Raw genomic sequence first — 23,288 nt, forward strand, 5'->3', positions numbered from 1 at the left:
ACTCAGCTGCTGCTGTAAGGAAAATATTCTGCTTTCTGAGTCATTTGCCCTGAGCTGACTTTTTTTTAATGGTTCAGGGGTTTCCTTCTTTAGCCATAAATTGCACACAAATTCTTTTTTTGTATGTGTGCCTGTGTATGACAGTGTGTGGATTTGAGTGTGCATGTGTGTCTTTCAGAAGCTGAGCCAAAGAGAGAGGCTGTTCCTTTAAAGCAAAACTGGAAAAAAAAATGCCTTCAGGCGTCCTATTACAGTGGAATGAGCCAAGGATCAGGATTTGCAGCTCAGCTATATAAACCCAGCAGAAACTAGCTGATCCGACCAGTTTGCCTTACTGTCAAACCTTTCTGTCTTTCACACACTCGCATGCAAAATTAGACAACACAACTTCGCTGAGTTTTGACAGGACTGCAACCAAGTCAGAAGCTGAGAGCTGACTGTAACATTATATTTATTTCATGGAGACTGCTCACAACGGGGTCTAATCTCTGTCAGAGTCTGTAAGGTAAGTCTGCTTCCTTTCTGAGTAAAAAAATGAGCTCTTCTCTCACACAAGTTTGTGATGACACTTTTCTGTCATGAGCCCCATGACCTTTGATCTGAATAGTCAGCATCTTATTAGGGAATATTTTTCAGTTGGAGCATGCCTGCCTTTAGATTGTCTTTGTCCAGTGTAATAATACTGTAAGAAATATTTCAATTACATCAGTCTGATTCAATGAATGAATGAAGGATGGGTTAGTTGAATGCTGGACATGTACAGAAACAAAGAGAGAAACCTAATTGACATATTTGGGCTTTCCTCTTAACTGCTGAAGTAACACAAATGTTTCCCCCATCCTCACCTCACATACCAGGCTAAATCCAGTCACAATTCTTAAACCTTGCAAGTAACTCCTCCTTATGCTGTTGTGTATGACTTGAAAAGTGCCAGGCCCTTTTCAGTTTTAATTTGCTGTCTGCACTCTTCTTTACACTGAAGCCTTTGTCACCTTCCTCCTTCCGCCACCCTCCCCCACTGGGCTCCAGTTTCTTTTAGAAGTATGGTAACATTAGTCTGCAGGGGGGAGCAAAACACAAAGGAAGATTAAACTAGTATCTTATTACCGGTACTTAAATGGGTGGATTCTGGGGAATCAGGGGGTGAAACTCTCCATTATCGTGGAAAAAATGGACATTTGCTTTACAGTGTGTCCTAACTATTTCCTCCGTTTTGCACTGTGATTTTCTGCATGACTGTGTCTGCATTTACCAGTTAGGCTCAAATTGGCTTAATATAGAGAAGCTGACTGGGAGGAGGTGATTGCACTTAGCTTCATTTAGGAGTCAAGCCCATTTATTCAAAACTTTGTGTTACATCACCTTTGCAGAGTTTTCCCAGTCTGATTTGCTCTCTGGCTACTAGGAGATGGTTTTTGTCAGTTATACTAAACTTCTGGAAAGTCTGTATTGCACTATGCTGGAGAAAGGTATGTTCAGATTGAAATGGTGACAAGTCCTCTTGCACAGTGGAGACAGTATAAAATTAAGAGGAATTATAAAAAATATAAAACATTTACAAATTTTTTCTTAATGAAAAAAAACAGGAAACCAAGGAGGTGCATGAAATTCCATGGACTATATGAAAACTCTTGGTTTTGTCACCATGTTGTCTTTGTTTTCCTCTTTCAGTTTATTATTATTTTAAAAATATTAAATAATGGGAATTAATTTATACACCTCCTTATTAACATTATAGGTAATTATTATTTATATTTTTTTTACGTTGGAGTTGTGCATTTGCCTTTTAAAGCTGTAAAATCTTAAGGTAACTGTAATTCAAGAATGAGCTGGACAGAGGGGCCAGTGACAATTCTTTGAATCCTAGGAAGACTTGCAGAAAAGTGTAATGATGTCATCTTTTTTTTTTTTCTCACTGCTAAAGGGGATGCAGGAGCAAATGTTTGGTCAAGTGAAATTTTTTAGCCAAAAGAAGAGAATTCCCTGGCAGCAAAATTTGAAAGTACTTGCAAAGAGTTCTGGGGGTGTTCCCTGTGCATTCCCTTTGCATCACTGCTCAGGAAAGGTTGCCCAGCTGAACAGACCAGGGTAATGGTCAGCTGAAAGGAGCAGAGTGAGGAGGATGCTGTTCAAGGGACTGCTTGCCACCACTGTCACTGTCACTGTCAGTGACTTTATCAAGAGTCATTATCCTCAGCAAATGCTATTTTTTTTTCTTATATTTTCTTTATATTTTTTTCCCCTTAATTTTATCCTCTGGGTTGCTTCAGCCCAGAGAAAATTCTTTGCAAGTTCCTGTCCTTTCTCCTAGAACTATAATGACTTTATCAGTGTTTCCAAAGCTTGAGAGGAGCCAAAGGATTTGCTGGTAAGTGTGCACCCTGCATGTTAGAAAGCCATATTTCATTTGTAGAAGAAACTGATATTCTGAAGAAATCTCATCCAGGTACCTTGTGGTGATAGGCATATGAAAAAAGAACCAACCAGATGCAATTCTCCCGTTGAAATAATGATGCTAGAATTTACTGAGAGTATACCTACATCAAGGCTTAGAAGTGCTTCACAAAAATTGAGTAACTGTGTTAGCTGGAGTTTTTTCATTTATGGAAATTTATACTTTTTTTCGATCATAGCTCTTTAAGACTGGATCTTTTCTCTTTGGTATTCATTTAAACTTAACTATCATGCTGCTAAAACAGCATGTCAAAAGGTGTTTGAAATTCAGATCAGGTGACTTTTTTATATATTCTTGCTTTTTATAAAATATCTAAAAAAAGTCAAAGACTATTAATGTATGAAGATGTTCTTACTTGCTGTAAAGAGACTGTCAAAATCTGTTCTTTCAATATTGTTTCACTTTTTGATAAGAAAATGAGATTAGGCCATAGAGTCTGTGTTTCTTTGGACTTTGTCAACCTTCTGAAGAGAGAAGCAGAACTGAGAAGCAAGTGTGAGTTTGAAACAATGATGCTGCTTTGGAGCCAGAGCTTTAACCCTTTCATCTCCCCTGGTAAAACCATTTGAAATACTAGACCTACATATGCAATTTTTCTGCCATTTTCCTCACACAACAGTACAGCTGTTCATCTAGATTTGTAGGGTGTATTCAGAGGTTTGAGTGGTCCTAATTGGCAATGAAGTGTACTGGATTGTATAATAGTTGTCTGGTGTAAATCGATGTCCCACACTGGCAAATCCATAAAGGAAAAACAGTGTTTGTCTTGTGGGATATTTCAGTTTATGAACCTTGGTATCTGTATGGGTTGAACATTATATTTGGAAGTAAGGGTGACTGCAGAGGGTGGTGTCTGCTTCATTATCACATACAGATTTACCTGTCCTATATATGTCACATATGTCACACCACGAGAAATTCAAAGTGGCTAAAAATTATTTAAATTTGAAGCCTGTGGCTTGATATATTCCTCCTTGGACACATGCCATCATGTCTGCTAAGCTTGAAGGGCTGTTGACAGTTTTAATGTCCAGTGTCTCATAAAGCTGTAAGCTAAGAAATGCATGATTTATACCATTAGAAAGCATAGAGATTTCAGCTTTCCAACCATAAAAAGATATTTGTTTTCAGCCGTGGCAATTTGAGATATTGGGCTTTAAAACTGTGCTCTGATTTAGCAACATGCACTTTCTCAGACTTAATTTCTGGTGTGAATTTAACACACCCGTCTCAAAGACTGATCTCTCTCAACAAGTGGCTCTAATCTACAGAAGTCTGAAACTACTGGAAAACATAATAGCTCCCTGTAGTCGTTTTAAGGAAGTTGATGATGTAATATTACAGCAAAATCATTGTTACTTGAGTTACTAAGGAAGATAGCAATTGGAATGAATTAAGTTAATGAGTGTATTTTTCATCACTCAGGCTCAGAAATACACAAAACCAATGCAAGCAATTGTAGGATGAGCAATTGGCAAATTCTGGACAGGAAACATCATAATCTGAGATCAAGAGCTGAAAAATAAGGGATATGCACAGATCACTTGGGAGTTTATAAAGTAATTTAATTCATTAATCCACCTGATATCAAAACGGACTTTGCTGTCCATAGCTTCTATTTGTTTTATGTAGGAGTTTATTAGAAGTTGATGATGATGTTACTACTGCTGGAGCATTTTAGGGACTTGTATTAGAAAGAGTGAATAAGCAAAACAAATGATGCTCTCTGCCACAAAGAGCTTACACTTGCTATTATTAGCTGCTCAGAAAAGTTCCCTGTGTTGTGAACAGAAAGCAAGAAGGAAAAGGGAGTTCTATAAAGAATAGGACTACCGAAAAGAAGGAACAACCCCAAGAGATAATTTTGAGCTGTCTCAGTTTCCACTGAGTTCTGGGGTTTATACAAGTGTGAAATTTCGCCTCTCAGTGCTTACAGTCCACTCATGCATTTGACTCTCTGTCCAGTCTGAGCTGAAGTTAAATGCCTTCCACATGTGGGAAAAGTTAAAAACTGGGCATTCGTCCAGTTAGTGGAATCTTTCAATGTATGATGTAACTAAACTGCAGACTGGGCATACTGGGGAGAATTCAGAATGGGATCCTGCCTGATAAGAGATGTCTCTTGATCTAACAGAAAGTGTTCAGACATTGAAAGAAGGAACATAATAGGGATCCTTCTGCTAAAAGTACCAAGTCTAAATAACTTAGTGTCTCTTAAGCACTGACTGGAATGATACATATGCCTTTTTCTCTAGACATGGCCTTAATGTAAAATTTTACTGGATTCCTGTATAGATCATTTCTCTACTTCTCTCCTATATACTGCCTATCCTGTTGCTGGCAAAAAAGCAGCAAAAAATCCACTATAGCTTCAGTGAGTATATTTGGATGTAGACTTTAAAGAATAATAGTTAGCATGCTTTATAGCTTTACAAACAAATATGAGATTTTTCTGTTCAGGTTGTATTCAGTAAGAATAACTTTCCATTTATGTTTTTATTTGCCTTACACAGGAGTCAGTCACCGAAGATAAATTCATCCTGAGCTGATCTTTTTGCAAGAAATTTCTCCAGTTTCACATCCTTAATTGTCTTGCCACCATAGTTTCAATTAAACTAAGGTGGGATTTTGCCAAGTTTTCAGAACTTTCAGCTAGAGAGTCCCTGTGTACGAGTAGCCTGTGGCATTTTGTATTCTTTTGGTAGGGTAGAACAACCTTGCCAAGTTTGCATTCAGTCATCCATCACATATTAGCCTACTGGAGGTCCATTCTTTCCTAGCAATAGGGGAGCTCTGCTTCCTACTTAGAAAGATTACTCACACAGAAAGCTCTTTCCCCAGAACCAGAACCACACAGGGAAGAGAAAGGAAGCATTCTTCAATTCATACAAGCTCTTGGTTTCCAAACTCTTGACAAAAATGATATTGTTGTGTGCTTAGAAAACATATTCTTTTTAGTAATTGAGTAGAAAGTACAGGGTAGTAGAATAGAAATCTTCAATATAGATTTTTGGTACAATTGGTTGAATCACAGGCACAACAAAGATCCATTGTATTAGTCTGCCTCTTCCCAGCATTGGCTCTATGTGCACAGATACTGGCCCAGATTCTCAAAGGAGTCTGAAATTGGGTGCCTGGGGAAATACTACTGAAAAGATTTTGCCTTCAATTAAGTACTTGAGCATTGCCTGTGCCTTACCACAAGATGCACCAGAATGTGATAAGCTCATAAACGTAAAATTACAAATGTTGTCTTATGGGATTAGGATATTAACCACTATATTAATCTAAACAGACTTGCTGCTTCTCTAAATGTATGCACCATTCTAGCAGCACAAGGGAGATGCAAACATAATCTTCTGAGTATCCATGAAGACTAAAAGGTGAGAGACTTTCCCTGTGCATCCTTTAGAACTAGGTAAATAGTTATTTACACCATTAATAAGCTTGTGCTGGAAAGGATTTTAAAAAAGAAAAAAAAAAAGAAAAAAAAAGAAAAAAAAGAAAAAAAAAAAAGAAAAAAAAAGAAAAAAAAGAAAAAAAAAAGAAAAAAAAAGAAAAAAAAGAAAAAAAAGAAAAAAAAAGAAAAAAAAAGAAAAAAAAGAAAAAAAGAAAAAAAGAAAAAAGAGAAAAAAAAGAAAAAAAAAGAAAAAAAAGAGAAAAAAAGAAAAAAGAGGAAAAAAAAAAGAAAAAAAAAGAAAAAAAAAGAAAAAAAAAAAAAAAAAGGGGTTCAGTTTTCATTCCCAGGAAATCAAAAGACCTAGAAACGGACAGGTTTTGTCAATCAGGTTTGTGCTTGTCTCAAAGACAGTATGCAGGGCTTGCAGGTGAGAGAGCCAACTGTGAGCTGAATTCTCTTGTGGCAGTGGTCTTCTGTCTCCCTGGTGTGATGAAAAGCCTTTATTTGGACAGAAAAGGTTAATTTTCAGTATGTGTTGCACACTTCAGTGTAAGATCTTCACGGTTATCTTCTTTCTTGGCCTGGCATGATCTCATTTTGTTAGAAGTTTGTCAGTTTGTTAGGCTTTCAAAAGGAGCTCAGCTTTTACTTTCACTGCTTCTTTGTTTTTACTGGTTCTTTGGAAAGTCAGCCTCTTTCAGATGGGCTGAATCTTCCTAAATAGTTTCTCTGTCCTGTGTAACAAGGGTTTATGCCAAGAAAGATATAAAGGTAGCTTGTGGTGTGTAGGAAATCCTTTCCTCTTAGTGACACAGTGTAATGCATCCTTTTCCTTTTCTTGTGGTTTGTACTTCCCTTCTCCATTGCTTGTACTACAGAAATTCAAGTCTGACTCAGAATGAATGTTGCACACAACAAGTGGAGTACAAGTCAAATGAGAACAGGGTGCATATTAACAGAAAGGTCTTAGATAATTTTTCTTATTGAAGTATCTTGGCAAAGTAAATAGTCTCCAGGAAAAAAATGCTGGCATTCCCTCCTTATGAATGTCCTATCTATTTTTCCAGTTTGGTGGCCAAGTGTTTATAGGGGGATATGCCATCTCCAGGCCAGAAAATTTATATTTCCACTGCCAAGAGTTAGTTATGATGTAGACTTAGACACTTTACAGGTTAGCAATTCAAGAATAGTGATCTAGCACTATAAGTGCTGGAGTAGCAGGTTTGACAGAAAGAATACAGGATCTAGAGAGAGCACCATTCTCAAATACATTAGACATTCTTAGTACTTTGACATCCTTAGACTGTTATTTCATACACTGTTTATTTGCCTTAGTAGTAGTACACTGGGATTTCACAGGATCACTGGCAGAAGTGAGGAACTCTGGTCTACTACCAGCCAGCTGTGTTTCCCCAGCACTGGACTTGGTTCCTCAACTCTTGCATTGTTGGAAACTCAGTGTCACTGTTCCGTCTCTGTTTTTCAGAAGCCTTGTGATCAGGTATTGTAATGCCAGGTCAGTGCTGAGGAAAGCCATTTTGGACACAGTTAATTTGCTTTGTTTTAGTGTGGAGATCCCTCTAGATTTGGGTATGATTATCTTTCCACATTACTAATGGTCCTGCTGGCACTATTCAAATGGGTGGTCTCATCTGTAAGAAAAGGGAACTGATCCTGAATTAATACAGTGCTTTTCAGGCTGTGCCTGACTTTTTGTAAAACTTCAGTTGCTCAGAACATGGGTAGAAACCCTTGAACTGAGTTTATTTCTGTGAATTTATTGAAAGTCACACAATGTAAGAAAAGTGCCATTCCCATAAATGGGATATATATATCCTACAGTCCTCTATCCAAATAACTTTTTAATATGTCCTACTATACTGACAAAAAGGGATCCTTTGTGAAAATTGACATCATAATGTCAAACTTCTGTGGTTTCACCTGGGAATTTTTCTTTTTTCTGACAGTGTAAACAATTATTATTTTACCTTTACGTGGGATGTTGACTATGCTTATACTATGCCTATTTCATGTTGCCTTGTTTACTAGAGACATCTTTTTGCAGAGGAGGCTTTGGCCTGATCTGACTTGGCTTGTGCTTATATAGGTCAGGAGTACTGCTCATGGAGTAATATGGGGATAAAACCAGTCTGACAGAGAAAATTAGAATCCACTGAGTTTTTTTCATGCACAGAGTGGCACGACATTGTCTGCATTATTCCTTGTCTAGATCACTTCCACTTGAATTTCTGAAGGATGGTTTTCTACTATGCAGACTTCAGAGGCTGCCAGCCAGATTCTCATATGAGACAATTGCATTGATTTCACAGGAGATCTGTTGCTGGATAATTTGAGCTTCACGTCCCTTCTTTTATTCCACAGCTCAAATTATTGTCTGCTAGAATGTTAACACAGACAGGTCTCAAGTCACTGTGTGTTAAGAGAAAACAAGGTCAGAGCACTGTTGGTGGAGGTCTCTCAAGTCTCCCATTAATGTAACAGTGCCCGATTTGTTGACATTTGAAGCAGCAGTGCAGATTTTTGTCCAAGTTCAGTCACCGTTGCTACTAACCTCTTGCTTGGGGCTGTGTATATGGCTCTATTTTCCATTACGTAAGTGCTCCTGCTTTACATTAGAACACTGAGAAACATCCTCAGATTGGACTTTTTAAAAACAGTCTCCTCTCTTTTTCCAAGTGCTTTGCACTTTGTTTGTTTCATATTTTGTGAACCTAATTTATATTTACTTGCCAAATATATTTTGGCAAATCAACCTTGCCAAGCCATGGTTGATTTCACTCCATCTTCTCTCATAATCATATATTTTGCTCTGCTTAGGTTGTGCTACCCTACCCTAGGTTGCCAAAGATACAAATTCTTGATGCTACCACATCTGACATAAGGAGGCCAAGCAGATATCTTGCCTGGGGGCTATTACTGGAAGTCAGATTTCAAGGAACTCCCTCTGTGGTCTGGTGTGTTAGAAAAATGTGCACATTCCTGCATATTCATGATGCTAGTACCAAGGACAGAGGAGCTCTGGCAGGGAAGAAAAGCTGCCCAAGTAAACTTATATTTGCTTTAAAACAAAGGGGAGGGGTGCCCATGTGTTTCCCCAGCTCAAGCTGACTACCAAAGTTTGGTCATGACTGGAGGCATGATGTAAAGTTATTTCTGATTTCCAGGAATAGTTTAGGCTTTTATGACTGAGTTCTGAGACTTTTTTTTTTTTTTTTTTTCCTTTTTTCTTTTAGAGATGTCATTTTTAGAGCTTCCATAACTACATGGTTGATTTAAAGTCAAATTACAAACTGCAGGCTAACTACCACAGTGAATACTGAAAGTATCCTGCTGCCAGTATAAATTGTAACAATTTATACTTAAACATTTTTATTTTTTTAATTCCAATACACATGTAAATTATTTGTGTTCTTAATTACACTACTGTAATTAAAACAGAGTAATTCCACATCACTTCCCTCTGTTTGTGATATTCCTTCAGCTAATATCACTTTTAAGTACAGAAAAATTATGATGCTGGGTGTATGGAGTAGAATTTTGTCTAACTTCTTCCTTGTGATGTCCAGGAGAAATTAAAAAAACAGCTTCCTTGGAGGTGCTGTACAGAGTAATGTGGTCTCCCCGTGCTTAGCCTATTCACTTGTATACTGTGTATTTATTGAATATGTCAATAATTTGTGGTCCTTCAGAATGCAAAGATCCTATTTATTACTGCGTCATTTTCACAGATATTTTTGGTAGGTTTATTAATTCAGCACATATATATATGTATATTTATAACATATTTTACAGGAGTTTATTTATTCGCCTATTCATATTATATTTATCAACACTATTGATGATTGCTCTCCTATCTCATTATCTGTAGAAAAGCTTTATATTTTGATATCTCAGTTGTAAATTTTAGGGACAAATGTGACTGTCCAGGCCCCTATACTCAGAACTGGCTGCTGCTTTATTCTTAGTAACTCTTGCTCAGTGTGAAAGGGTGGGAAGAAAATTCAGAGGTCCTGAATTTCTGCTCTTCCCATCTCATCCCAAAACTATCTAGAACTCTGTGAAATGGAATGTGGAAAACCTACAGGTGGTTTTCAAAGACACACTATGGAGAAGGGTCTGGAAATGAAGCAGAGCTTTGCATGTGGAATGAACTTAAGTTGCTGTGATTCATGCAAAAAAGAACACAAACCTCGTAGTTTGAAATAGCATCAGTACAGCCCTCAAAATAATTCAAATTGAAGTCTCTAGTGTCTATCCAGAAAATAATGAGCTCCTGACAAAGTGTAATTTGGCAAAGAAACTTTCCAAAGACAAGTTTAGAAAACTGTAGATCTTTTCCAGCTCTCTGTCTATGCTATGAGGAGGAAAAAGCCAAGAGAGCAAGTGAATGCTTTTGCTATTAGAAAAGGCTTTATTAAAAGGTACAGTACATACTAGAGGCAAGAGTAATTTCTGCTGAGATTATCCACAAACTTTGCTTTTGCTGGGGAACGGTTTTTTTATATTGTAAAAGACACTAATCTAGGCTTCAGTGTCTGCAGCAGCACTGCTGTGGTCCTGATTCCATTCCACATTTAAAAATTCAGAGCTCCACATATGGCTTCAGAAATGAAGGTGTAAAACTCACTTCTGTGCTGTGAATGCAAAGAGGAGTTTCAATGGGAAACTAAGCAAATGGAAGGTGTGAACACCCCCCCCCCTCTCCACTTTCCATGGAGTCCTTCTGAGACGACCCATTTATATAGTTCTGCTTCTGTTTTTAGAATAGCAGTGTTTTTTCTGAATTCTTCGCTTTTGTTGCTGGTGTGTCCTGCTGTTTCTAATTCACAGTTTTTGTCTAGGCTGTATCTGCCAGTGCCTTTTTTCTTCCAGCTCTGAAATCTCCAGTAAGAACAGAGATTGCTTTGCAGAAGTGAGAAAAAAAAGTATTTAACAGATGCATAGTCCTGTCTTTTTTTTTTTTTCCTCTCAAATTTGTTGCAAATTGCTCTACTTGGCTGATTGCTGTGCTCCCTGCCATGAGCCTGAATGCAGCTCAAAAGCACCCCACTGACCTGCTTGTTTTATTTCTCCTTCTGAGTTCCCATTTCCAGAAACTGATGTTGAAGAGTCCGAGCTCTTAAGAAAAACAAGCCCCAAGGACAGACCCAATTCCCTGTAAACTTGTGCCCAATTCCCTGTAAACTTGTGCCTTATCTCAGTCACTGGGAACTAGACCAGATGGGGTTGGTGCTAGTTCTACATAGCTCTCTCTTCAAATTCTATTTCTCTCTCTCTTTTTTTTTTTTCTTTTTTTACTTTATATGTAACATGTCTGAATAATCTGTTCCATAAAATAACTAGCTTGTTTCTTTTGGCTTGTATAAAAAATTGTTCCATGGGTTGAGCTGCATGGAGTCTTCCTCTTTACTCCCTGTCTGAAAGCATGAATATCTTCAGTTGTGTAAAAGTAGACGTTGCTACACAACAGTGGATACAGCTCATCATGGAGGAAGATTGTGTGTATATGTGTGTGAGAATGACTCCTTTGATTTCATAAAATGTCTGGAAACTATTATAGATGTAAGGGCATTCTGTAGATGCAAGTTAATTAACTGGAGCCATGTATTTTCTTTCAGTTGCATATTTTTTTCTCAATTTTTCTGGTGAGTTTCTCTGTGGGTTTTGTTAACTGTATCATTTATTTCCACGGATTCATCATCTTATTCTGGCAATTGGCTTGGTACATCCTATGTTTTAGCTTCAGAATAAGTCTTCAATTTTCTATTGTTACTCTAGAATTTCAAGTGGTTGTGTAGTTATCTGCATATTTGCTACACATCTCTGGTCAGATTTTCTTGTTCAATCCAAAAGAGAGTTCCCTGTCTATGTTTCTTTTTCTCCCTTTTATTGCAGGGTATAACACTCCAATTCCTTGCTTTCTATTTATGTATTCTTGGCAGTTTCATAACACTCTTCAGGAAGATGTTTAATTATGAAAATTAGGATTTGGCAGTATCTTATCTGTGAGATCCTTAGAATACTTAATTCATCAAGAAATATATTCCCCCTGTGAGGTTTTACCAGTAGATAAACCAAGACACACCAGACGATTTAGAAAATAATTTCAGTGCTGGAATGCGTTTTAGTCTTCAGTTCTAACCACAAGACCAAAATGTTAGTACCCAGATTGTGAGCACTTTCTGGAGTCTTTGCTGAGAGCACATGGTTCTGCAGCAACTGTGCACATCCAGCTCAAACAAGTCAGCCCTATTTAGCTTCATTTTTCTTCTTACAGCTCAGAAGACTCTGAGATGGCAGGCTCTTGGCTGGGAAGCTGTTTTTCTAGGCCTGGGGAATCAGCTCAGTGAGAGATCTCTTAATTATTCCCTTTGCAGTTTTACTCTAAGGTAACATTCAGTGCCCCACCAGCCCATGGAACAATAGCTCCCAGATCAACATATTCTTTGGCTGTGCTGTGTATCACTTAATCTCAAAATTTATTTCCATTTTGGCTTTTGTATCAGTCATCAGTAGACTCCCTGGTAAGTCCATTTTACAGGTCACATTCCCTATTTTCATAAAAGGGATTCTCTACTCTCCAGGAAGATCCATCCTCACAACACCACTAGGCAAGGCTCTGTGGAAGAGCAGAAATCAGCTTCATGCTCATATACCTGTCATCGTCTTGGGCATGTTCCTGCAGGGCAAAGCTGGAAGATACTCACTCCTTTTCTTATGTTGTCTGAGTACCGGAACCCAAATCACACCAACAGACAAGCCATTGTTGGATGTGCCAGCTGAAATATGTTAAAATAATTTCTCCAAATGCACATTTATGGTTTTTTTAAGCTCAGCATTCAGAGTTCCCCTGTTTCACATAATAAAGGGAATAGATATAATTTGTAAAAAACAAAAGCCTATGCATTTTATAGAGACAGATTTTAATTTCCTGGGCTTTGCATCTCAAAGGCAGAAAGAGGCAGCAACATAAACTATACGAGACATGTCTTCAGTAAACTTTCAGTTTGCATTATTTCCTTGAATTCACTCAGCAGCATCCTTTTTACATAATCTTATCTTCATTTTGCCTCAAATACAACTGTATTTTTAAAAAAGCAATGCAGATACATATTTTAGCTGCCGTGAGTCACTGGAGTGCTTCAGGTCAAATTCACCAGCTGATCTAACATGCTTTGTCAGAAAACAGAATTAGAGTTGGCTAATAGACCACGACAGTACAATCAAATAAGAAAACAGAGAAATCTGTAGTATCTGTCTCCTCTGCTTCCCTCTCTCCTTCCCAGCTCTTCTTTCTTCTCTTTTCCCAGTCTTTCGTGATGTTTATTTCACACCTTGAGCCAAGGTAGTTTCCAGCCAACTATGCTGGGGAGTGTGTGTGAGGGATTCTTATCTATCAGTCATTAAAATTCTTTTTTGTATAATAAGCAGGACTTGCATGGCAAACAGAGAAATCAGTGTCCTCACATATGACAATCAGCAGGTAGGTAATTGGACAATGAGCTGGGCATTAACAAAATGTTCTTTGGTTCTTGGGCCGCTATTTGCTAAGTATCTTGCTACCCAAAAACTCATTTGGTGTCTAATGGTGTTTTAAAATGCACTGAAGTGTCTCTCTTTCCCATGGGCACGTCTCTGCACTTCTCGAAGTGTACATGAATATAAGACCAATTCTCCCTCTGTTCTTGTCCTGGGGTGAAGAAGAAAATGAGCACTTTCATAATGTTTTTCACTTAGTAATTGAAGATCAGGCTGCTCTGTGTTTTACTAGAAAAAGGAAGTTGAAGAAATATTTGAAGTGGTTTTTGTTTCAAAAATTCCATTTTGTTCTAAGCAAGCCATAGCAGAAAAATTACTGGTTTCAAAGAAGATGTCCTCAGAATTGCTTTTCAGGGTAGGATGAAATTTCTTCTTGAGAAAGAACAAACCCTGAAGCACTGCTGAATGTATTTTAGTTTTCTTCTTGTTGAGTTTTCAGAATTGAATGAAAAATGGCATCTTTCAGTGACCAAATATGTGTTGTGGAAAAGCTTTCAACCAGTTACACATTTTAGTTTAAAAGAACTGTGCTCTCTTTATAGAGCCAACCTTTATGTGTCTGGTTACTCAGACATACAGTGGAAAGGACAGGGAAACACTGAATAATGAAATAATTCAGAATGAGAGAAACATATATTTTTTTTTCTCTTACAGGGGATCACTATTGCCAACAAGTAACTAATTTGAAATAATATAATTATAATAAGTACATGTATATCAGAGCAGGTATCTTGCTGTTTATAATTATTTTTGAGTGCTTACAGATAAAGAGGTGCAAAACAACTTGAGCTTTACTCTTGTTAGACTTCCCTATCTAAAATCACCTTGGGGGTGTGTCCTGCAAGGAAAATTATTAAAGATTTATTTATAACTTACCCTCTCCCTGCTGTCAGAACTGAGCTGGTGTTCCTGACACATGAGGTTTACTACAAAGCATTGCAAAAGTTGTCTGAGCGGCAGGACAGCTGGCTGTCTTCAAGTCAAATGAAAACTGGAACAAAAGTTCAATGTTTTGATAAGGATTTCACTAGTGCAGAAGATAGGTTCTGTGTCTCTCCAGCAGTGAGAGACATAGGGTGGCTTCTGGGAGGCTTGTGCTGTGTGAATAGTGCACTGTGATCCTTCAAGGTGAAGTCTGCCACAGAGATGCATGTGACTGGTATCTGTCATAGGGCTGGGTCTGTAGAAAATCTGAAAATAGATTAACACCTTTGTTCTGTCATCTGAGAACATTGAATCCCTTTCTTATGCCTTTCTTATGTCTTATTCCTGTCTTTTATTTTCCTGTTGCATGAAAAGAAAAAAAAAAAAAAAAAAGTTATTTATTCACTTCTCAGTTCTGCCTGAAGTTGTTTTTTAAAGACCCTTCCTTTGTGAGTTTAATCAGATGCTTGATAACAGAAAAAGGCTTGCTAACTAGCCTGAGGTACAAAGAAGCCCCTCCAGTAGAACACATGACCTCATCCACAGGATTACTCTATCACTTGAATACAGACTCCATTGCACACCCAAAATAAATGTTGGGCTCCATTAGCAGTGAAGTGCTTTATTCACCTCCTTTCAGCAGGGTATATGCTTTGCCAATGTCTTCCTCAGTCAGTGGGATTAAACATGTATGGAAATTCAACACAAGAGACAGATTTTCCTGGTCACAAATAGCCTGCCCTACATTCAAAAGCTGCTGGCTAGATCCTGCCTTTGGGCCACTGCCCTCCTGGAGCCCTGGCACAGGTTTGCAGTCGTGGAGCAAGCCTGGTTTTTGCTCACAGCTCCCATTGTCTGCCTTGGTTTTGTTGGGTAGTCAGAGCCTTGGCAGCCAGGAGCTAGCTCTGGGAATGCTTGTGGGGTCACACGCAGCAGTCTCAAAATTAACCCTTTGCCAGAAGGTGGCATGCATCCCTCTCTAATGTACAAGAGTGCTGAGGAAGTATGTGGATTTCTGCTCCTGAGCTTTGAAATCTCAGTCTGAGTGTAAAGACAAAACTTGTGTTGATTCTGCCGGTGAAGAGCAGGACGTGGAGAGCGGTGCAACCTCAAACCCTGCACACTCTTCCTGAACATGGCATAGCAGCAGAGACCTTATGGTCTTCAAGAAAAGGCAAGAAAAGCTTCTGCAATTGATGAAGTCAAGTTAACAAAAAGACAAGATACTGTCAAGTTACAGGCTGGAGGCATATTTGCTATAAGCCCCGTTATCTGGAGCCATGTGAATGCTGAAAGGCAATACATCTGCAACTCACTGAGATGTGTCCCTTATTTGTTTTTAAGTATGCACTATTAACAGTATATTATATAGGAGATGAAACACTGAGTTATGAGTGTGGTCTGGTTAATTCTGCATGAAATCACTCAGCAATTCATTCATTTTGAACTAAGATAATTTTACTAATTCTGATTGTATGAAAAATGAGGTAAGAGCTTTTCATTTCTTTGTTTAGGACTAGATCTCTTCCTGAGTCTGTCTGGCTTGATACAACTATTATGTTGTATCAAGCTCTTCTGATACCTGCTAGTGGGACAAGATGTTACAAACCCTTGTTCTTCAGGTTCTCCAGTTAATACTCATTTTGATTAAGTGAGAGTTAAAGCTGTCATGACAGCATCATGTTACAATACATGCTGTGCCTTGACATTTGTTTAAGGGACAGCAGGCTGCCTTTTTAGCCTGAATATAGCTTTGAAGTTATTTGCAGGAGGCAACATTCAGGGACAGTGGCCCCACACACATACTTCAGGAGTGGTGTCTGGGCAGTGAGCAGAGCAGGTGGTGTGCAGGTTCTGCCTTCTTTGCCACTCTGCACTTCTCACCTGCCCCAACACACTTGCAATGGATAGCTCCTCATAGTAACATAAAGCTGAAGTACATACATGCACTAGGAGACAACCTCCAGTATGAAGATCATAGAACTTAGGCAGAAAAATTGAAAGCAGGGGAAGTCTTTTACATAGGGGTAAATTGCAGAATCTCTCTAGAGGAACAAGAGGAAACACAGAAATTTAGTAATTTAATCTTGTTATTTGCACTTAAGGGTACAAAACTTCTATTGACTTAAAAGAAATCAGGATAGTAAATGTCTTGATTAAACTGATTCCAGAAATTAGGAATGACCTCAGATCTCACAAGTCCCAGCACAGTGCCATTTTCACACACCCAGCTCTCCTCTGAGTTCTTGCTCCTTTGCTCTTGATGGAATAGCAATAGAAGCAGTACTATGCTGAGGCAGAATTTCTTTGTTTTTCTCATCATTAGCTAAGGTAATTCCTAAGAAACATAAATCAGAAGTCTTTAAGACTATGGAACTGGAAGGTACCTCTTGATTGTTGAATTCAATATCCTGTTACTGCAGGCGCCTCTTCACATAATCTGTTTTTGCTTCAGTTTAATTGTGACAAGTTTTCAGCCATTATTTTCTCCTGTCTGTAACTCTTCCAGCTGACTTAATTTTTCATTTAATTCGTGGGATTTGCATATTGTATTTAAAACTTAGTTGATCAAAGTTGTTACTGACACTGGGAGAAGACCAGCTTTGATCTCTGAACTTTTGCTCTTCAGTGAAAAACAGTCAAACTCTTTGTTTAGTTTGGAAAGGTCTGTTCTCTCCCTGATATCCTGAACAAAGATAGACCTAGAGAGATTTTCCATGGCTAAGAGTACAAAACTTTTGAAACAGAGTAGTTTATAGTGGAATAATCATGCTAATTTAGCTCAAAATAGTTCCCGTATGACAGAAGGCTTAGTTTCTCATGGGGCTTCTTTTATGTTTTTCATTCAGAATTTACCATAGCTCTTTCACATTTTTATGGATGTTGGCTTCACTAGGTTATTTTTCCTTCCCCTTTTGTGGCACTGTCATGATGATAGCTTTGAAATACGAGTCTTTTAAAATTCTAAATTGTACACAAAACAATTAATTAAAATTCCTTCCAAAGCAGCTTGGGCAAAGCCCTGTCTATATGCTGCTTTTCAGTCAAGGTGAAATCGGTGGAGGCTAAAATTACTCTAAATGGTTTTATTTAAAAATTATGTATACAGGAGGTGCTTGTGTTTGAATTGCTGCCATGGGACTCAGCCAAGCTGAATCAGCTCTGTCAGTCTTACAGTGGTTCAAATTTTGCTTTAAATCCAGAGGCTTCTTGAAGCCTGGGTATCTTGATGTGTCTCAGTTTTCCATATTTAAAATGAAGAATCGATGCTTTGTTTGCTACCATAACAATCTTTTGGAAAAAAGGCCTCCTTGCACACCTCCAGCATGCAGGCATGATGCCATGGAGCACAAAGGTGTTTTAAAACTTCCCATTTCATTCCTCTCTGCTTTTTCTCCATGCAGAGATTGTCACAGAGGCTGTTTTCTTCCTCTTTTTCACCACTGTTGGACATCTTTAGACACATTAGGCAACAAGATCTTGTTGGTTAGTGCCTTTCTTTCCTTTTAACTTCCACAAATAGATTCCCTCTGCAGATCTGGAGCACAATGGGGTGGCAAATGTTTTCAAATCAGTACCTTCCTATTTTGTGATTTATAAAAGGGGGTTAGAGAGTGGTTGCTGTGTTGCTGGTTGCTGTGTTTGGATCGGTTGTTGTTTGTGGGTTTTCCAGATGTGATATCTTATATAGAAAAGTGTAGAAGCTGTGCAGGATTTTTTTTAATTCGTGAAGTGGCTGAGAAAGTAGAAATGAAGTTGTCTGAATATATATTAGAGGCCAATCTTCACAGTGCAACTTGGAAAATGGATGGATTACAGCTTATCACACTGTATTTTATGTTAAACTTTTGAGAATGAGGAAATCGGCTTCTTTCTTTCCTCTCTGACAGTTATGATAGTCTTTTCAGTTCTTCAAGCAGTTAGTTTAAGACTTTGAAGAAAATTTCTGAATTATTAGTATTTCCATTTGGAGCTGCACATCCCAGGGAACTATTTGGATCTATGGTTTCTAATTTGTATTGAAATACTTGCATCATTTCTTCGCACACCCCTTCTCAGTAAGCCTTGGGGGGGAGCATAGTGGATTTTCTGAATTACTCTAGATTTGACTGCCTTCTTTTTAGAATGAATAAAATGTAAATAAAAAAGAAGGGAAAAATACCTAACAAAAAAACAGTTTAGCATTGATCACTTCTGCTGGAAAGATTTACTGACATTTTAGTACTGTTTTGAATTTCTGTTCTCCACTGTGATTTAATGTAGTCTGACCTACCCTGAATATCCCTGCTGATTCCTTTCCTTGTTGGAATGAGAAATGGGAAGAAAATTATTTGCTGTAGTTATGAATGTATGGAAACGACAATGAAAGATGAAGGAGTCAGAACTGTTGGTGTGTTGGCCTGCCGTGTCAAAACTTTCAACTCCCCTTTCCCAGTTTCTCGCTTTAAGAACATTTCAGTTTATTTCAGACTTTATCTATCTGTGTTTGAGAAGATGTCTGGAGTCTCAAGAGTCACATGCTCTTGGCAAATCTGCATTAGAACTTTTTCTTTAAAAAGTTACATCTTTTGAAGCCCTGCCTCGTAAAAACACACTGTGGCTGACAGTTTGTGTATTAATCCACTGCAATAGCACTGCTTGCATTCCTTGTAGAAAACGTTCAGATTCCATGTGTCTGCAAAGACGGAGTATTACCAGGTCAAGTTCCTAATGTTGCTCTTTAGTCTGTATGGAAATAGATAAAGCAAAGAACACTATGATAGCATGATGCCAGCGCTGACACCCATGCACTGCTGGATATCCCAGCCTTGAGGGAACAGATGGCCAGATCATGCAGTGGTGAGAACTCTTGAAACATGAAGTTTCTTCATTTAACATATCACAGAAAACCATTTTGGGGTTAGCAGTTAACAAGCCTGAAAATGCTTTGTGATTTCTTTGGAGAGCTATGTCACTTCTACAACCAAGTCATACTCTGTCAGAATCCGGCCCATTGCTACTGATGTGCAGATATTAAAAAAATGTACTTGAATCCCATATATTCTGACAATATTTGATCCCTCCTGCTGTAATGTTTGTAGTCTCTGTTTAGAGAGGAATTGTTTTCTTTTTTCTCCTTTTTGTTTTTCCTTGTCTTCTTTAAATCTAATTTCCAAGTCATGACATTTAAAGGGTGTCAGAGGAAATCTAATCAGCCTTCTGCCTCCTTTAAGGACAGCTGAGATGCTTTTTAACACCTCCAGTTCTTCATTGCTGCAATCTGTTTTGATTAAAATTGCGCAGGGTTCTTATTTGCATATTTATCGCCCAACATCCCCACAAATCATCTCACAATTCTGCCACTCCTGAATTTGCAAGAGAGATTAGAGTGGTACACTAGAACTTTAAACTATGCAAACATTAATTTAGTTTTTCACACCTGCTGGTTTTGAGTAAATATATCTTTGAGGAATGAAAATATTCGTATTTTACTTTTGCTTAGTATTGCCTGGGAGTCAGGATTCCTGGGTTTTTTTTCAAGATTGATTGAAAAATTTCTATTAAGAAACAAATTTCTAATGGAATGGAAAGTCCCTGAAAAAGCTGCCATGTCGAGATGGGGGACAATAATCCAAACATTTTTTTCAGCTTTTGACAGCCAGGCTATGATGCTTTTTCAGATCCTCAGGCGAAAGGTCTGCAGTGAAATAAAATTTATTCCTTTCCTTTGTGCTATTGATAGTCCCTCTAATTTCCACCACATATTAAGAGTATCACCAAGTAGTGGTTAGGATTTTAAGGAAAGATTTTTCTATCACAACAAATAGAGAGAGTGGAACCTCTATCCTGGGCACCTAGACCAACAGTTTCCTATGTGTTTCTTATTAAGTTTATGTGCCCTAAAGATCTTGACCAGTTTGAAAAAAAAATGCACTTAGGATGATAGCAGGTGCCTCCAGTGTTAGTGATTGAAGGTTTCATTGCTCAGAAAATTCTGTCTTGCAGGAAGTGACTCCTGAGCAAGGAGATTTAAGATGTGTGAGAGGCCTCAGCACTTTTTGTTATTATTTACATTGTGGTTGTGCCTAAGGGAAGAGGCATTGGCTTTCCAGTGTGAGGTGTCATGCAAGGAGAGAAGTAAAAGATAAGTCTTGCCCACTGAAGGTGATGGCCATGGGCAGATGCCAGTGATCAGACTGGGAGAACAGGAGCTGTTAGACTTTACCGTTCTGCATGACAAGCAGAATACTTTGCAGATGAAACACATAATAATTGCCAAGATTTTTGAAGCAATTGTGTTGTTGTCAGAGCAACAGGAAGACATAGGGGCACGGTTCATAAGGATGAGCAATATTCCATGTTAGACAAACTGCTTCTAAAAATGGAAATTTTTTTGGTCATACAAAACTCTCTCAACATATCTGGGGGATATGCTACAAACATCACCCAGCTCCTTTTATATGCATTACAGCAGGGCCAAACTCATGATTAAATGGATCATCACCTTTTGCATATTCTTTGCTGGGAGACTTTTAGGTAAATAATCCAGTAGCTGATGTCTGCAAAATAAAAACAGAGAATGTCTCCAAGAGGCAGATTCAAAATGCAATCAGTATGAACTGTTCTGAAAGTGGATAGTGGGGAAAAGTGAAGAAACAACAGAGCCTGACAGTTGCTGTGGCTTCCATTTCTCTCTAGAATGGCCTACTCCTGGGTGGTCCATTGTGGTCTGACCTCTTGTTTAGACATGTTTAGGAGATGAGAGTTGGAAAGAAGGATGTAATCTTTGATCTTCCAGCCAAAAATATGGTTGATGTATAAATAATTGTGTGAAGGTGTTTTGTTTTGTTTTGTAGATCTCAAATCTAGGAGCAGAGCTCAGCTAAGCATGCTGGGTCCTTGGCAGATCAGATGAGAAACACCTGAACTGAATGAGCTCAGACACCACACTAGGTGTCCAAACAGAGGACACAGATCAGACATTGAGGAATGCTGCTTCTAAACTACCACAATGCTTCTTCATAAACTTCTAAAGCATTTTAGCCAAGATATCTTCCACGATCATCTGTTGACTGAGAGGTTTGGCTGACTCATGCAATGAGTATGTAGTAAAAGTAATGGTGTTCATGTCACTTTCATCATAGTGAAAGGGACAGTGGCTTCTTGTCACAAGGCTTTTCATTTTCCAGGTGTATTAAAAGAAAAAAAAAATCACAGTATCATCATAAAATGATATACGAACCTACATCAGCAGAAAAAAATGACAAGCAATTTCTTTGGTTTAGGCAAGACCCATATAGTTGTAGGCTGGGATTTACAAAAACTATTAGCAAACTGCTGCTCATATTCCACTAAATTTCAATGAGAATTAGATGCAGAGCTGCTTTGAGCTTGTTCCGTTTTCCACTAATGATGCATCTGTCAAGAAGCCTGTCCCTTAAATAGCTATATGAGGATTAGACACCAATTTTAGCCATATAATCTTAGGGCAAAAAGTGCAGAGCACATGAATTTTCCTTACAAGGAAAGTAGTTTATAAACCCCAAGTGGGAGCGTTTGAGAGTAAAATCCTACTTCAAATACTGCTTTATATGTTGGCAACCCTGTTTAGAGGTTGGTCTGAGTCATAAATGAGACCTGGACCATGTCTGTCTCTGGTTAATAGATACCTTGTGATCTTTTCTAGTGCAGACAAGAGTTGCCGACATATTTGAACAAATGAGTTAAGTCTTAGAAATCGCTTAAAGTTGAAGTCTTTTCACTGACAAGAAGCCTCCACTGCTGCCTGTTTACATTTGATTTATTACCCAATGAAAAGGGGTGAAGTTCACTCTTTTTTAACTCAACATTGTCTACAAAAATTTAACTTCAGTAAAGTGTCTGATGTATTTTGTTATTCTTTAACAAAAGCAGCTGTTATGGCATGAGAAAAAATGATCTCTACATCTTGGGGGAAGTGGAAACAATTCTTCCATCTGACAAGTGAATAATCATCAAAACTGTGGTGTTTGGACAACAGATTACTTTTTGCTCTATTACTGGTATTTCATGAGCTTACAACTAGTTAAACCACATAAACATTTAGCCAAGCTTTTTAGGAGTAGAAAGAAAAACAAATGCTAAAATGACATTTATTAGATGCACTTCTTTAGTTTATTTAGTCAGCCCATCAGCTACCCGTGATTGTCACTGTACATGCTGAATGGTTGATTCTGCATGGAAGTCAATAGATGTCTTTCAGCTTCCCTGACTCGTATAATTTGAAAAAAAAGATGTATGGACTGAGGAAGAAAAGGAAATATTGAATCCTTTTGTTGGACAGTGTAGCTGCAGTTCATCCCTAACGCTGCTCTTTCTTCTTTTAGGCAACAAGTGTGTCAGGAAGGGAAAAGATATCTGACGTGCTTTGAACTGGCTCCCCAGTTCCTGCTTGAGACTACAAAGGCCAAACATATATAAGACTCTGTCAGCTTTGGAAAGGAATTAAACACCACAATGGGTCTCTTCAACCAGGTTTTGGCCTGTGCAATCTTAGCTTTGCTGTACCAACATGCCAGTGGTGGACTCATCAAGCGTATTATCCGTCAGAAGCGGGAGACTGGGTTAAACGTGACCTTGCCAGAAGATAATCAGCCAGTGGTTTTTAACCATGTCTACAACATTAAGCTGCCTGTTGGCTCCCTTTGCTCTGTGGATCTGGATACAGCAAGTGGTGACTCAGACCTGAAGGCAGAAATTGAGCCCATCAAGAATTACGAGGAGCACACAGTGAACGAAGGGAACCAGATTGTCTTCACACACCGTATTAACATTCCCCGCCGGGCTTGTGGCTGTGCAGCTGCCCCAGACATTAAGGATCTGCTGAGCAGACTAGAGGAGCTGGAGGGGCTGGTATCCTCCCTACGGGAGCAGTGTGCCAGTGGGGCTGGATGCTGTCCTAATTCCCAGGCAGTAGAAGGTAAGGCAGAC

The 23,288-nt window shown here is 38.4% G+C and overlaps 1 protein-coding gene across 6 annotated transcripts in view; it reads left to right on the top strand.

The window, feature by feature from the left end:
* The first annotated feature begins 227 nt into the window (after positions 1 to 227).
* The window catches only part of TNC (tenascin C), a 65,963-nt gene continuing 42,902 nt past the window's right edge, over positions 228 to 23,288 (top strand). The window contains exons 1-2 of one of the 6 annotated variants that reach the window (XM_071766266.1): positions 228 to 505; positions 22,685 to 23,277. In XM_071766266.1, coding sequence (XP_071622367.1) covers positions 22,815 to 23,277 — 463 coding nt within the window. In that variant the 5' untranslated portion in view covers positions 228 to 505; positions 22,685 to 22,814. Of the gene's footprint in view, positions 506 to 12,160; positions 12,223 to 22,684; positions 23,278 to 23,288 lie in introns of those variants that run through there. The other 5 variants (XM_071766263.1, XM_071766261.1, XM_071766267.1 and 2 more) reach the window with 5 other exon arrangements.

Source organism: Heliangelus exortis, chromosome 22 (genome assembly GCF_036169615.1).
Source record: "Heliangelus exortis chromosome 22, bHelExo1.hap1, whole genome shotgun sequence".
Taxonomy (NCBI): domain Eukaryota; kingdom Metazoa; phylum Chordata; class Aves; order Apodiformes; family Trochilidae; genus Heliangelus; species Heliangelus exortis.